We start from the raw sequence: 16,169 nt of genomic DNA, 5'->3' as shown, positions 1-16,169 counted from the left end.
AGTTGCCGCTCTACTTTCAAAATAAATTGAGTCTGAGGCCTCGGCCCACTTTCACGCATACAAAAAGAAAAAAAAAGAAAGAGACAAAAAACTAGGCTGAAGCGTCCAAAAAAGAAGCGACCCATTTCCTTTTTAAAAAAAAAATTATTGACATTTTGGTTTGTTGGCTAGTTAGCAGGATGTCATGTTAGCTGCTTGTGGTTAACGTGTGGTAGGCAGTTTAGATGACTGCTTATTGACTGATTAGCAAGCTCTACCACTGGTTATTTTGTTAGCTAGTAGCCTGCTTAGTTCATTCGAAGGGCAGATTACATTTTGGCACGGGAGGCTGCTTCATATGGGTGCTTAGTTGACTGTCCAGTTGGTTAACAAATTGGTATGTCACCTTTTTAGCTTGTGATTTAGTGTATTAACTTTTGACCAATTTTCTGCTAAGATGGTTATATTTTCGCAATTGACTGGTTAGCTTATTAGCGTGGTGTTTGTTGGTATTCTGTTTGGTGTTTTTTTTCTTTCTTTATTTGGTTTGTTACCCTACTTGATTATAAACTGGTTCACTAGTAAGCTACATTCCTTGTTAGTTCGTTATTTATTGATCTTGTTAGCTTGTTGACTGTTAGCTCCTTTGTATGTTGTCTCTAGTCTTGTGGCTGATTAACTGGTTAGCTGGTTGATTGCCTTGGGTTGGCTAATTTGTAGGTTTGCGCTTTAGCTGACTGGTTTATTGACTGGTTGGCTAGTTTGTTGAAGTCTATATAGCTGGTTATTTTGTGAGAGAGTTAGCTGCTTAGCTCATGTGTTGGTTGCCTTTTAGTAGCATCTTGTTAAGTGGCAGCCATCTTTGTGGAATTTTCTATTTTAAAAAAAACATTGAATGTGCACTGATTGTTTTATAATATGGTTAGCTTATTTTGGGGTCGACTTTTTAGCTGGAAAGCTGCCTCAGTTGCAGCGGTGCGCACACACACACACTATACAGCTACCTGGTAATCCATCATGACAGTCTTAGTTATGTAACGTTTTTAGCTGCACGCGGACACCAAACTGATCTTAACTTCTGGGTTTCTTCATCTCATACAAGATAAACACGCACACACAGTGTGCGGGTGTGTGTGCGCGCGCGTCCTCATCCCGTGTGGCGGATGTCTTCCAGAGACGTTCTGTGACGTCAGCGTGTCTGCAAACAGTCGTCAAAAATAACGTAAACATTTATTTTTTAGCATGAAAACTTATTTTTTGAATGAGCCAGAAGGGGAATCAATGTTGCTTCTCTGAACGTTGGGCATGTTTATTCGTTGGCTGACGTAGAGACGTTTTGGTGAGGACTGAGAAACTGGTGCAAATGCTTGAAATAGAAAAATGAGCATCTGCTTCCTTCCTTTCGTCAGCTGTTGGTGACACGTTGCCGTGGTTTCCTTTTGCGAGGCCTTTTTCCCCCCCGGCTTGATATTTGACGAAATTTCTTTTTTTTTGGGGTAACGTTTACGATCCCGACGGGCGGCACGACTGAAAACTGGTTAGCATGTCCGCTTGACAGTGCAGAGGTCGTGGGTTCGATTCCGGCTCTGGCTTTCTTGTATGTAGTTGGCATGTTCTTCTTTCATGGTTTTAATCTGGGTAGACTCCATGTATGCAGCCATCTTCTTGAAAAATGATCTGATCAAATCTGACTTGAACCTAAAATAAAAAGAAAAATCATACCTCTTGTTTTGAAAAACTACCAGTAAAACCAAATACATAGAATTGTATTGTTTTTTATTCTAGAAAACCTTTTCTTGCAAATATATGTTTTTCCCTGTGCCCCCACCACCCAAAAACGACTAAAATAAAATAAAATCTAAAATAAAAATATTTAAAAAATATTCATTATTTTTGCGAGACTACCAATACAACTCAACTTTTTTTTCCTGAAAAAAAGCCTTCCTCAAGAACATCTCTTTTTTGTTGAAAATTGAATCAATTCTTGTTCTTGAAAAATATTTTTAAATGACAGAATGAATGAATTAATACTTTTCAGGAATCAAACTTGTCACATTAAAATCTTAATCGTATCACGTTACAAGGTGGAATTTACCACGTTATAACGTAATATTGAACCTTCTCTGGTTTGGCAGCAATATTCTTGCGTTGATGATGACTTTTGCTCTCGAAAAAAAAATCCTCAAAAAATAACCCCCCCCCCCCCCCCCCCCGGCCTCCCAAAATTAAATAAAACACAAAACAAAAACACGTTATTCTTGTAAGCCAAGTAGTTAACAAAAACGTCACCATTCATTTTGTTGGCCATAATTGTGCCTGAAGGTTTGTCCGCCGGCCATAGCCGCGCCCCTTCCCTTCCTCTGCCTGTGATTGGTTGGCTCCTCTCCTCCCTCCCCTGCTCTCCTTCACCCATGCCAGACTCTCCTCATCCTCTCAAGTGAGCTGAAGGATCCCGGCCAAGCATCCGAGCCTGGGAGGCGAACGGCACCGCCATCACCTTTTTCACCTCCTTCTGTGCAAAGTTGCGCGTTTTCCCCAGCGCGAAAATGCGCAGCCGAGCGCCATCCGCGCAGCTCCAGAAGCTCTCCTCCTAAGACGGCGTCAAATCCCACTTTTGGGACCTGGGAGCAAGGAACAAAGCATCCTCTATGAGAGCTCTTCTTCCTCCCCCTCCTCTTCTTCTTCTTGGCCCTCCGTCTCCGTCTCCTCCTCCTCCTCCTCCTCCTCCTCTTGGCGCCGCCGACCGCCACCAGCATCTTCCCGGCTTGTGACTCGCCTTTCCCGGCTGGCTTGGGGGGTCTGCCGCCGCGGGGGGCAGCCGACGACCGCCGTGCAAGACGCCGCGCGCCGTACTCCGCGTGAAGAATGCCCAGCAGCCGCGCTTGGCCAAGCCGGCCAACCCGGGCCCGGCGGCGGGCGGGGGGACCACCGGTGGGGGCGGCCTCTACATGGAGCGCTCGCAGAGCCGCATCAGCCTGTCGGCGTCCTTCGAGGCGCTCGCCATCTACTTCCCCTGCATGAACTCCTTTGACGAGGACGACGGAGGTACCGTACGTGCGTGCGTGCATGAGTGAGGCTACGTCGCGGCTCTTCATTTTCGCATCACTGTTGAGAACGGGAAAGGCACGTGTGGAAAATGGTTTTTTTTTCTCCTAATTCTGACATTTTTTTTAATGCCGCCATGGTTTTCTTACACATATGAACGACTCATACGCTGAAACAACCACACTTGAGGTCCGATTTACAAAGAAAGTTTTTGACGGTTGAAAATTGGAGGCTGTAGCGGTGAAGAAAATCAACACACAATTTCTTTATTTGACAGTCCGATTCAAATGATACATCGGACCAAGACGGGAGGGAAAAATCATTCACAATGATAACGACTTCAGTTTTGTTGCTGTAGAACACTCGCATACGTTTCTTGCAGACGCGAAAGACTAAAGTGCGAAACGGTTGAGTCACAAACATCTTCATAGCAAACATGTGAGTCGCACAATTCATACGTAGTGACCTTCAAACTCTACGGGTTGAATCATATACAGTACATACTTAGGTTTCTATGACAACCTGACAACCCTTCAAAATAAATTTATTTTAAAATATTGGGGAAAATAATTGAAGAAAAATCCGATTTTAGATGCTTAGAAACTTTGCATTATTAACGATGCCAGCACTGAACGTCCTGGGAGTGAACGAGCATGTCTGCCTTATGTTTTATTTTGCAGATCCGATCAATGACATCATTGATCGATTGGCAAACTATGACATTCCAACCGACCGCTGATTTTACATGAAATGCAAAATATCTGCCAATCCGATTCAGCCGATCAGACCTGTGTAAAAACGACAGAGGTTCAAATAAGCGTGATAATCTTACGGCAAAAACGGCTATGTAATTAAACATTGACTGCAAAAAAAATATGGCATCTTCAGCGAGCAAGAGTGTCTGACAGATTTTAGACATGGTTGTATTCACAATGTAATAAAACGTGTTTTATTAAATTAAGCAGGAGTCACATCCTGAATATTTATATTTTGGTCATATTTATGATTTTTTTAAATCGTGGCTTGAAAGCAGTGAAAAAGAGGATCTATGTCAAACTTTTAACCAGAGTCAATGGGGGAAAAACTTGTGCCCTGAACAGAAAAGACAAAGGAAAAAAATAAATTAAATGTGCTGAGTAAATCCTGCACTGAACACACCCACGCTAGCGCACACGCGCACACAGTATGTGTGATGATGTCATGTATTTGGCTGCCGTCCGCCATCATTGGAGGTTACCGAATGGCCGCCGTGTGCTTTCTCTCTCCGGGTGACGGGAAAACGTCTCTCACATGCAATACATCAGAGCATGTGGGCATAACCAAGACTAAGACTTAGACTAATATATGAATGACAACAAAAAGAGATCACGTTTTACAAAGGTATAATTGCTAATAACACAAGTTCTACATCAATAGCTATGGCAAAGTACTGCCAAAATATATCTAATTTGTATATATGTATATACTTGTACATATATATTTTTTGTGCATTTTGTGCCTCACGAAAACACATTGACTGGCAAAACTCAGCTGAGATGGTCCGAAAAAGCTTCGCTGGGCTACTAATGCCACAGCAGCTAGCTAGCAGTGAAGTTAACTGGCGTCAGGCCTCAAATTCCCTTGGGGGGTGGGAGGGGGGGGGGGACTGTTCACAGGCCTCGATAGGTCGTACTACTGTTTTGGTGAGCAACAGCATTCCAATGGGCTTCGGAAGTTCATGTCCGTGAGTCCAGAGGAGAACGAATGGTCGCTAAAGATGCCGCCATAGGGAGCTGGTTAGCAGCACATGCTCACACACTTTGATTCATATGCGAGACTGGTTATTTGCCTCAAAAGATACTGCTGTTTTGGTTAGCAGCGGCATCCCAATGGGGCTGCGTAATTACCTGTCCGAGGGAGGACTAATTCTTGCCAAAATTGTTGTCATGGGGAACTTGTTGTTTCACTGGTCTGTTGATCGACGGCCATCTTGTTTCAAAAATATCCTTTTGATAAGACGCACCTGGTAGAGCCCACCCAGCCCCACCTCACGTGCTTCATCATTCCTTCTCCTCTTCCTTCTCTTCCTCCTCCCAGTGCAGCAGACCTCCTTTCCTGGCACACCATTTTTTACTCCTGACTGTTTTGGGTCGCCCCACCCCCTCCCCTATCCGTCTCCCCCATGCCATCTTCGTCCCTGTGTTCGTCGTTCACAGTTCACATATTTGATGCCGAGCCCCCAAGCAGCTTTGCTGTGTCCATTTATCTCGAAGAAAGAATGAAAGCGAGAACAAAAGGAATGTTCTCTTCTTTTTTTTTTTCAATATGCTCTATCTGCATAAGCGAATTAATCTGCAACAATTCATTCGGTACAAGTGTGTGTGTGTTTGTGTGTGTGTAATGTGTGTTATGTGAGGTGCACACGTGTGTGTCTGAGTATGCATGTGAGTTATGTATATGTGTGTGTGTTTGCATATAAGTTAGTGTGTGTGTGTGTATGTGGGGGGGGGGGGTGTGGGTGGGTGTGCGTGCACATGTGTCTATATGTCTGCATGCAAGTGCATCTGAATCAGAGTGCGTGTTTGAGTTTCAGTGTGTGTCCGCATGGACAAGCAAGTACAAGGTGTACGTGTGTCTGAGTGCATGTGACTCAAAGTGCGCCTGTATGTATCATGTGCCCAAGTCAGATTGTGGGTGAATCTGAGTTAGTGTATGTGTCTGTCTGACAAGTTCAGACACACACACACACACTCGTGTCCTAAAAACAAGGTCACATAGACCTCTTCACTTCATGATGAGCCAGACCACACACACACACACACACACACACACACACACACACACACACACACACACACACAGGACACCTTGCTTGCTCCCATAATGTTGTCCGTATATTGATTTTGGCAATCTATGATGTGGCAACAAGACGAAGTGTGCTGTGTTATCATGGTCGCTTGTATTTGTGTCTTTCCTGCGTACGCGTCTCCTGCTTTTTCATCCACTTTGTGTCAACTTTGCCTGGAAATATGATTTATGGTGGCATAAAAAATGTTTTCCAAGGTCAGCCGATGAAACCAGATTTTTAAAACACTCTAATATCGCGCGTGTGTGTGTGTGTGTGTGTGTGTGTGTGTGTGTGTGTGTGTGTGTAGTGGACACAGATGGGCGTAAACTGAAGGGCGCCATCCAGAGGAGCACAGAAACAGGTCTGGCGGTGGAGATGCCAAGTCGGCCGCCGCGCCAGGCCAGCCACGAGTCCATCGAGGACAGCATGAACAGTTACGGTTCGGAGGGCAAGTGAGTACGCCGCCTTTATCGTGCCTTTCGCAGCACCCGCGCATGCCGGCGTCGCACAATTTGCAAGGTGGAAAATTTTGTCTCCAGCCACTTTGAGGGGGAAAAAAAAGGGGTCGTGCTTAAAGGTGGGTAGTCCGTCATGCCGGGAGAAGGTGTGAAATTTAAAAAGTGAACGCAATTGTTGTACTCGGATACATTTCAGGTCTTGTGTTACGACTCTGATTTGGGAATTTCGCTGGAGTTTTGGTGTTGTTGTTGTTGTTGCATTGGAAGCTACACAAGTCGCATCCCATCATGAACGTGTTGTAGGTGTGAAATTCCAGGTCCCCTTCTTCAATATCACTGGATCGTTTATTTGTAAAAGAAGCTACACAGGTGGCATCGCGCCTCTTATTACGGCTCTGAGTTGTGAAATCAAACACTTGTCATCTGCCAGCGTTTTGCGTGAAAGGCATCTGCACATAAATTGCACGTTTTCTGTTATGGCTGGCATGTATCCATTTTGTTGGACTTCCATCCATCCATCCATTTTTCAATCCGCGTTATCCTCACAAGGGTTGCGGGGCATGCTGGAGGCTATCCCAGCCATCTTCAGGCAGTAGGCGGGGGACACCCTGAACTGGTTGCCAGCCAATCGCAGGGCACACCGGTAATTTTGTTGGACTTTTTTTTTTTTCCGGTCTGGGTTATGAAACCAAACACCTGTCTGATTCAGCATTTTGTGTGAAAGGCACATGTCGATGAATTCAAAGTCTTTTGTTATGGCAGCCACTTCCCAATTTTGCTTGGATTTTTTTTTTTTTAACATAGTAAGGTACACAGGTGGTGTCCTTTCTTATGTTGCGGCTCCGGATCATGAAATTGACCCCCCAGTATCGTTCTGTGTTCTGCGTGAAAGGCACATGCAGATGAATTCCATATCTTTTATCATGGCTGCAATTTGTCCATTTTAGTGGACTTTTTTCCTCAAAGATTCTACACAGGAGGCCTCCTGCCTCCTTTTATGTCTCCAGCCTCACGTTTTGGCAACAGCTTTCAAACGCAGCTGCATGGTCCAATATCATCATCATCATCATCATCATCATCCCAATCTCTAGAGAGGTTGTGTTAACTGGAGGCTTATGACATCATGGACAACTACACGAGTGTAGTACAACACACACACACACACACACACTCACACACACACACACACACGCACACACACAGATAGTTGCCAACCTGGCTATGAAATCCTGCAGTTACATAAGTAGGAGGTGGGGGGGGGGGACTTTAAAATCTCACTGGTGGGAGTGCAAAATCAGCAGAGGATGATTGCATCGCACGCATATGCGCACACATGCACTGCTTCGGTTTCTATTTATGACTAAGGTGGTTTTGGCTCCAAAATCGCAGCAAAACATCAAAGGCGCGCAGGAGACACAGGTGAGCAACACCCAAAGGAAGACTGGCAGCTGATTGGCTAATGAGCGATGCCAGGAGCCAATGAAAGGGAAAGCGCTGGGAAGCATTTGCAACCGAACCAAGTGAATTTCCCACGTGGGCTCAACCAGGATCCATCTCGCGAGACTTGCTTGCTCTCAAGCTCTGTCAAGAACACTTCATTGTATTGAAAACGTTCACTCTTAAAACTGATTTAGTCGTGACTCTTTTTCCCTCAAAGAAACACGTGTCATTTTTTTCCTTGCAAATATAGAAATATTTCCTCAAAGAAAACACATAGCTTACTGTTGGGGGAAATATATATCATCCTTGTGGGTTTATGGCTTTTCTTTTTAAACCCCCAAATTTTTCTTCTTGAAAATCTAAACACATTTCCTCAAAGAAAACTTCAAAAGAATTTTTCCCCTCAAAATAAGATGCCATTAGAATATTTTTCCGAAGAAACAGGCCTCCCCTCAAAGCACTGTTTTTCATCAAATGAACAAATCGTTTCTCAAAAAATATCGACATTACTTCGAATGAACACACCTTTTTTCCACAAATTAAAATCTGAATATTTCCTTATAGAAACTGATATTTTCCCTATAAAAATGTGAACATATTCAATTGTAAACATTTTTTGGGTGGGGGCGGGGGGGCATTTGTCTCTTAGTCTTGGAACTCCTGTTCAGAGTGGGAGTTGATTGTATCCTGACAACAATGGCCCCGACTGCCTTTTTGTTGTCCGAGCGCACTTTGCTGATTGCGCAAACTGCTGCCGGGCTGCACGGACTGAAACGCGACGCTTCCCGTTCCATTTTCATCACTTTTATCATCACTTGGCAAAGGTTTCTCATGTGTTGTACGTCAACCCGACGTTAAACGCCGTGCCGTCTAAGTGTACAATTGCCCTACTGAGGGGGGGGGGCGCTCTTGTCGTCGTCGTCTTTGTACATGTAACCCACTAGAGTCGATTTTTGTGGGCTGTAAGAATTAGCAGCATATTACAATAGAATTATGAATACATTTGTCCTGTTTGTGAGTCCGTGATGGTGTGCATGTATTTTTATTTTTTATTTTTTTGCTCTGCGCAGATCCATTAAGCCAGGCGGATAACTGGATCTGTCACATAACGTCATATTTACTAAAAAAAAAAAAAAAAAAATCATGAAAAGTGGATCAAGTATGACCTTGGGTATGCGTGATATTGTCAGTGATTTTTAATTTTGTTTTTTTTCCTCTCATGTAATTCCCCACAGCAGCATTATAATCTCAAACTGTAATACCCACTCATTCACTCACTGGGCTAATGTGGATGGACTGATTGCATTATTAATATACAGCACACATGCATATATAAATATATGAAGTCTGACCTCAATACAGCTCAGATCAGCTAAACCAGCACACTTGACAAACACGATTACCTCTTTCAAAAATTCAGCTCCCCTGAACCCAGTTTCACTTTGTAGCATGAAATTTGGTGAGCATGTTGATCATGAAGTCAAAATAATCATGAAGTCAAAAATAAATGCATAAATAAATATGTATATATATATATATATATATATATATATACACAAATTTAAAAAAGGATGTCTCAAAAAGCCATGCCAACAAAAGACGCAGGAAGTCTTGTTTTGAAGTGACCGTCTTGTAGTAATTTAGCCCGGGGTTCTTCAAAGACCCGTCCAGTAGATTTTGTTCGATTGCGACCAAATTTGGCGTCCGTACACAAAACAGATGGACAGCTCTGAATTTCAAAACATTTTGTTTTAGTGAACCATGCCTGAAAGGTTTGCTGACTCCTCAGTATGCCACTTGCAATGCTTAAAAAAAATGAAGAAAATGATTCCAGTTTCACTTGGCAACATGAAATTTGCTCGACATTTCTATCATGAGTAGACCCATAAAAAAGACTCAGGAAACAATGCAGCCAAAGACACAGGAAGTCAGCCATTTTGGTTTGAAGAGGACATTTTTGGCACGTGTTTGTTGTTTTCGAGTGGTCATTGCTTAGCTATGAAAATTCAGCTCCTGTAGCCAGCCGAGATAGCAACATTCATTTGGTAGGCATGACTGTTATGATTTGACCCACAAAACAATTCTCAAGAAGCCATGCCCGAAAAGACACTGAAATTCAGACATTTTGGTTTGATGCGGGAAAATGTGCGGTCTCACTGGCCATTTTTGAAAATTCAACCCCTGAATCCAGTTTGACTGAGTAATGTTACATTTATTTGGCATGTCTTTCAAGTGTATCCCCACAAAAACATCGCATGAAGTCATGCTTGAAAAGACACAGGAAGTCTGACATTATGGTTTGAGTGGACATTTTGCGGCCCCGCTGGCCTTTTCCAAGGGGCATTGTCACATTTTTTTGTTTCATGAAAATTCTGTATTCATGTATACTGTGTGATCTTATTCAAGCTGGCTGGTGTTTTGCTATTAAATGAGAACACTCAACAAATGTAAAAATTTAAAAGCATAGCATAAACGACTAATCTTGCCTAAGTGATTTTGTTTCACTGAGACTGTAAATTATTCACTAACGACTGCCAAGATGGTCGGCACTTAATTAAAACGCCGGACCAATTGCTGCTTCTTCTTTTTGCTCCGCCAGAATCCTCTCGTAAATATCCTGAAAACGTTTGCCGACGTTGTGCATCTGAACATTCAGAAATATCTGACTTTCTGTTTTGTGCTTTTTTTTTTTTTTTGTAGCCTCAACTATAGCGGCATGTGCCTGGCCTCCGATGCCCAGTTCAGCGACTTCCTGGACGGGATGGGACCGGCCCAGTTTGTCGGCCGGCAGACTTTGGCCATGACATCTATGGGTGAGAGGCACCATTAGCACCTAGCATTTTAGCGCTTTGACTGGCAACACACGAGGCGGTGGGCTCATTTCCGAAAGTGAACCACAACCCAGAGACACTCCGCAATGCTGTCCTCATGTGCAGTCCATGTTATGGATCCCAAGCCCTGATCTAACCCTGACCCACCGACCCAAAACCTAACTTTAAACCTGCTTGTCACACCTGCAATGACCACTTGAGGGCGTTTCTCCCATCCACAGTGTCGCGTCAGTCATCTAGTGTGGGGACGTGCTCTAAGTGGGTCATTTTCCTCACTGGCGGAGCCTCGGCGTCATTGGCACGACAACATTGACAGAACGAGGTCCAATAGTTCAGTCAAACATTTCTTTGAAATATAAAAGGAAGGAAGAGATAGAAAGAAAGAAAAACATTGCGAGAGTGAGTGTGGTATCAGATGTACAGTATGTATTTATGTTTCCTTCATGGGGGCTTTAAATTTGCAAATAGATCATGTTCTTGTCACTCTGTCAACGTACGGACTGACTGATTGTGACGGATCGCATCCAGGTGATGTGGAGATCGGCCTAATGGAGAGAAACGGCGGTCTGGAGGTGGAGGTGGTCCAAGCCAGAGGACTCACCATGAAAATGGGCTCCAAGGGGCCTCCCGGTAATGACACGGACAAAACGCAGACAACAAGAGCGGCCGCAGGTTGAATTATGAAACGAGAAACTATTAAATCTGTGCAGTTGCATAACGCCGAACGCTGTGGTGTTGCGTAAGAACAAAGCATCCAGGCCAAAAAGGGATAACACCACCAAAAAATAAAAAGACAAAAGTGCATGACCATAAAAAAAAACCACACACACGCACAGGAGACAGGGCCAATTTTGCTCTCCCGTCAGTTTTCTTGCCGGATTTGGAGGCTCTCTGTGTGAAATCAACAGCAAGGAACACTGCTGTTAGCATGCTAATCTACTACTTCAATTTCTTATGTAAGATCAAAAAAAGAATACAATGTTGACATTAAAACGTCCATATTCATACGTACACACAAAATGACAACTATAACATACCATTTCAATTTGAAATAAATCAGTCAAAAACATGACAGCATGTACATGTACTGTATGTCTTTTTATTTATTTGTTTGGTCACATATTGGAAATTTCAGTTAAAGTGTCAGAGGCCTGGAATAATCCAGACAGAATCAGACTCTTAAAGTGTGGACTCAAATCAAATTTGAACAATAAGATAAAGTACAGCAAATGGTGCTGGTTACAATAATCAGGAAAATGAGACAAACCAAAAATGCTTGGATGGATACAAATGAAAATTGCTTCTTGTGAAAAGACAAGACAGACCCAAAACACATATAATACTAATGATGACTATGATTACAAAAGCAAATGCAAAAAATAAATAAATAAAATAACGTGGTGAAAGAAAAACGAAGAGCAAACATGAGACTTCTCGAAGAATTCACCACTTCAGGACAGATTCGTGAGCAAGATGAATCATCCAATGGAGACTTGGCTCCTAGGAAGTCCTTAATAATCGGCTGAGGAACATTGGCAGCAGGTGTGCATGCTGGAAGGAAGGCCCTCCTCTGCCACCTGCTGGAGACACACAAGAACAGATTCATGACAGAAAAAAAATGATTTTCTTTCCCGCCCCCCCAGGATTATTTGTGTGTCATATGAAGCCCAGTTGACGTTTTCCTGTGTTGCTTGTATTTGGGCGCATGTAGCGGCCTACATCAAAGTCTACCTGCTGGAGAACGGCGCCTGCGTGGCCAAGAAGAAAACCAAGTCCGCCAGGAAGTCTCTGGACCCTCTTTACAACCAAGTGCTGGTCTTCTCGGAGAGCCCTCAGGGGAAGGTCGTCCAGGTACGCCCAACAGCGAGTCGATGTACAAATGACCTATAATGAAGTTTTCAGATGGAATAGAATAGAATAATGACCCAAAAATCTCCAGGAGGAGGTTGTCTTTCAAGAACCCCAACAAAAATTGCACCAAACGTTTGCTTAAAACCAAAATGGCCAACTTGGGTGTTTGTGTTGTTCTTGTTGTTGTTGTTTGTTTTTGTTTTGGGGTGGGTTCTTGATACTTTTTTGTGGATCTATTAATGACAAAAGCGCATCCTTCCGAATTTTATGTTGCCCAATAAAATTGAGTTAAAAATATGTCAACCCCCCGCAGTCCCCACATCCTCCAAAAAAGCATCTCTTGAAACAGCCAAGGTAATCCTAAAATGTCCAAAATGGCAGACTTCATATGTTTTTGCTGGCATGGTTTCTTGAGACTTTTTTGTAGGTCTACTCATGATAAGCATGTCGATCAAATTTCATATCGACAATTTAAATTAGCTTCAGTGGCTGAACTTTTTTTATGGATCCTTCAAAACTGTCAGCAAGAGCCCAAAATGACCGTGTCAAACAAAAATGGAAGACTTCCTGTATCTTTTCAAGTATGGTTTCAAGAGACCTTTTTGTAGGTTCTTCTCATGACAAGCATGTCTACCAAATTTCATATTGCAAAGTTATACTCGCTTTAGGGGCTGAATTTTCAAAACAAAACTGAAGAAAGTGCCAACAAGATCCAAAATGCCCTCTCCAAATCAAAGTGGCAGACTTCCTTTGCCTTTTCAGGCAAGAGAGCTCTTTTGTGACAATACAATAGACCTTCCTCCCAAATTTCATATTGCCAATATAAAATGACCTGAGGGGATGGATTTTCAAAAACAACGAAGAAAGGCCAACAAGAACCTGAAACGATTTTTTTTTGTGGTTCTTGTGGCTCCATGCAGCTAATCGTTTGGGGCAATTACGGGCGCATGGAGCGCAAGTGCTTCATGGGGGTGGCTCGCATCCTATTGGAGGAGCTGGACCTGAGCAGCATGGTGATTGGCTGGTATAAGCTGTTCCCTACCTCGTCAATGGTGGAGCCCACCAGCGCGCCCCTCCTGCGCCACTCGTCGCAGATGTCACTGGAGAGCGCCGTGGGGCCCTGCTGCGAGCGCCCCTGAGACCTCTGCGGACACACCTGGGACAGGCACCGTCAGATCCGCCAGACTTTGGACTCTCCACAGGTTCTCGTCCTCTCTTTTGGGACCACTCGGATGAGGATGCTGCCTCCTGTTTGGACCAATGCGACACTGCAGGTTCAGCATCCATCAAACACTCTCTCACATTGTCTACTTCTTCCACAGTGTCGTCGCCGTCCTTTTTGTGTTCGCTCAAGAGTTCTCAAATATGTTGGGTCCAGGGGAGAACATTTTCACATGACCCTCCTTAACATCCAACCAGTTCAAGGTCACGACCATGTGCAGCCCTAAATGCAGTCGGAATTGAAATGTTGTTCAAGAAATAAGTCATAACCGTAAAAAATATTATTCACTAAAGGAAAAAAAACTCATTAAGAACGCAAAAAAATATATAAATTACATAGTTTTTGCTTTTAACTAAAGTAAAAACAAAAGGTACCGGTAATTTCATCAGCAAAAAAATTATAAATAAATTGTAAAACTTAAAAATGTTATTGAAATGTTGCCTGTTTCAAAGAAAAAAAATCGGATTGATTTTTCTTGAGCCAGAAAATATTTCAATCTTTCAAAAGAACAAAGAAATACATTAATGGAATCAAAATTTGAACTCTTATAAAAATAAAATAGTGTTTTTCGAGAATGACGTTGTAATATTTAAAAGCTTAAAGGTGTATTGAGGTTGGAAAGCACTCGTTTAACATGTGGATTTCAAAAACGTCATTTTTGTAATATTACACAATCTGGAAAGAACGCCTTCATTTCTCAAAAAGGTTAGGGCCTATCATCTCAAAAACTGTGCCTTTTGTTTAACAAAAGTGACTTTATTCCTGTAATAATGCGCCTTCTGTTTTATAAAACAACAACTTTATTCATGCAGGGATGTGACATGTATGTCAAGATATGTCACAATCATAACGGCGCTTTGAATTGGCCCCCCGAAGGTCTCAAACTTCCCAAAATGTCACAGACCCCAGCTTGAGAACCTTGTTTGTTATTCATTAATGTGTCAATGTGAGCCGCTTGTTACCCACATTGTAACATGATCACAGCAAACATTTTGGACTTTTTTTTTCTTTTTACTCCGTCGCTTTTCAAAACTGGAAATATTTGAACATACAGATTGACAATGTAGCAGAGCAACAACAATGTAAAACCAGCCGCAGAAGGTTGAACATGGATTTATAAAGATGAATGTAAAAAGGGAAGCAAAAAAACTAAACAACAAAAATCTCAAGACATTGTGAGCTAACGTTGTTAGCTGTGCTTGTGACATCGACAACGTGAAATGTGCCCTCGAATGTTCCTTCTACCCGTGTGTCTGTTTTGTTTCTTGTCGGAAAGTCTTGTGGCGTCTATCGTACACTTCATCAACTTGTTTCGATTTTGGCAAAATCGCTAACTGTCGCTCACGTGCCAACTTTGACCAGCAAGTGTCTTTCTTCACTTCATCGTGGGGTGGCGTCACGTAAAAGCCGCTGCGAATGGGTCGGAACATTTCGTCAGTTAGCCGTTAGCTTCACATTAGCGTGACGAGAGGAAGCGGGGGTGAGGTGGTTTAGTGATGGGCACTTTATGATTCTTCACGTAGTGTAAATATTTACAAATGTGAGCCAAAGGATTTAGCCGGGGGACACGGGAATGCTAGCTCGTAGCGTTAGCCGCCAGCATCTGCATGCAGTCTAATGCGCAATTACCACGAGACTAAGCTAAGGGGCAAAACACGATGTAGCAGATTTATTAGCAACATTTTTCCCCTTTATGATTCAAACAAGCAAAAGTTTGTAATCATCCAAAGGTTTGATTTGAGTTTTTTTCCCCCCAAAATTACATTTTGGCCTCAGGTTTTCCAGTAGCAGCATTGCAGGGAAATTATTATTATTATTATTATTGTTATTATTATTGTTATTATTATTATTATTTGTTCACAAAAAATCCTAAGCAATCTGAGAAGCAATAAAATCCCAAAACTGCTGTCAAGGCAGTTTTTGAAAGCGATTCAATTTCCGCCCCCATGCTAACATGCTAGCCTGTAGCCTGGATTATCATCATACTCATAGCATTTGCAATCACTGCTTTTTTTTTTTAAACAATGCAAAAAAATATATAATGAAAAGAAACTTTAAAAATAGGAGATGTAGATGTTATGAAATAAATATTTAATATATTTAATAAAATCTAAGGAATTTTTGTGGAGGTTTTTTGTGCCAAAAATATTTCTGAGAATCCCGTTTACAGATGATTTAATATACTTTGTAATTATTACTCCAATGTCACCCAATGCAAGTTGTTTAGCTGTTCGTGGCTTGTGTAGCGACAACGGAAAACAACGCTATTTTGAAGTCATAACGTGAAAAACATTCCATGACAATAATCGTAATTGTTACCTCGGCCAAGCATAATGGGGCATGTCAACTTCCTGTTTTAATGATGTCTTCTTTGATGAATTCTTTTCCTAAAAGGGCAAAACCTTAAATTGTTCACGCGAATGTTAGAGTCAAGGCCTGTCGGGTTTGATTTCAGCACTTCCATGCAAGGTGAACATATAGCTTCCCAGGACTAACATCAATGAAAAAGTAAATTA

General features: G+C 42.5%; 1 protein-coding gene across 1 annotated transcript; it reads left to right on the top strand.

The window, feature by feature from the left end:
- Nucleotides 1-2,408: 2,408 nt before the first annotated feature.
- Nucleotides 2,409-16,161, top strand: rims4 (regulating synaptic membrane exocytosis 4). The gene is made up of 6 exons (XM_086118207.1): nucleotides 2,409-3,024; nucleotides 6,159-6,303; nucleotides 10,450-10,562; nucleotides 11,109-11,210; nucleotides 12,292-12,431; nucleotides 13,352-16,161. Exons 1-6 carry the CDS (start codon nucleotides 2,928-2,930, stop codon nucleotides 13,568-13,570), a joined length of 816 nt encoding a protein of 271 aa, XP_085974333.1. The 5' UTR covers nucleotides 2,409-2,927; the 3' UTR covers nucleotides 13,571-16,161.
- The last annotated feature ends 8 nt before the right edge of the window (nucleotides 16,162-16,169 follow it).

Source organism: Hippocampus guttulatus, chromosome 8 (genome assembly GCF_054856545.1).
Source record: "Hippocampus guttulatus isolate MCC_2025c chromosome 8, RoL_Hgut_1.0, whole genome shotgun sequence".
Lineage (NCBI taxonomy): Eukaryota > Metazoa > Chordata > Actinopteri > Syngnathiformes > Syngnathidae > Hippocampus > Hippocampus guttulatus.
Note: the sequence above shows the minus strand (reverse complement) of the source record. Positions and strands in the feature narration are given on the sequence as shown.

Coding starts and splice junctions, on each gene's coding strand:
- rims4 (XM_086118207.1), top strand. CDS start 2,928: ATGGAGCGCTCGCAGAGCCGCATCAGCCTGTCGGCGTCCTTCGAGGCG. Junction 6,304..10,449: donor AGTTACGGTTCGGAGGGCAA/GTGAGTACGCCG, acceptor TTTTTTTTGTAG/CCTCAACTATAGCGGCATGT. Junction 10,563..11,108: donor TTTGGCCATGACATCTATGG/GTGAGAGGCACC, acceptor GATCGCATCCAG/GTGATGTGGAGATCGGCCTA.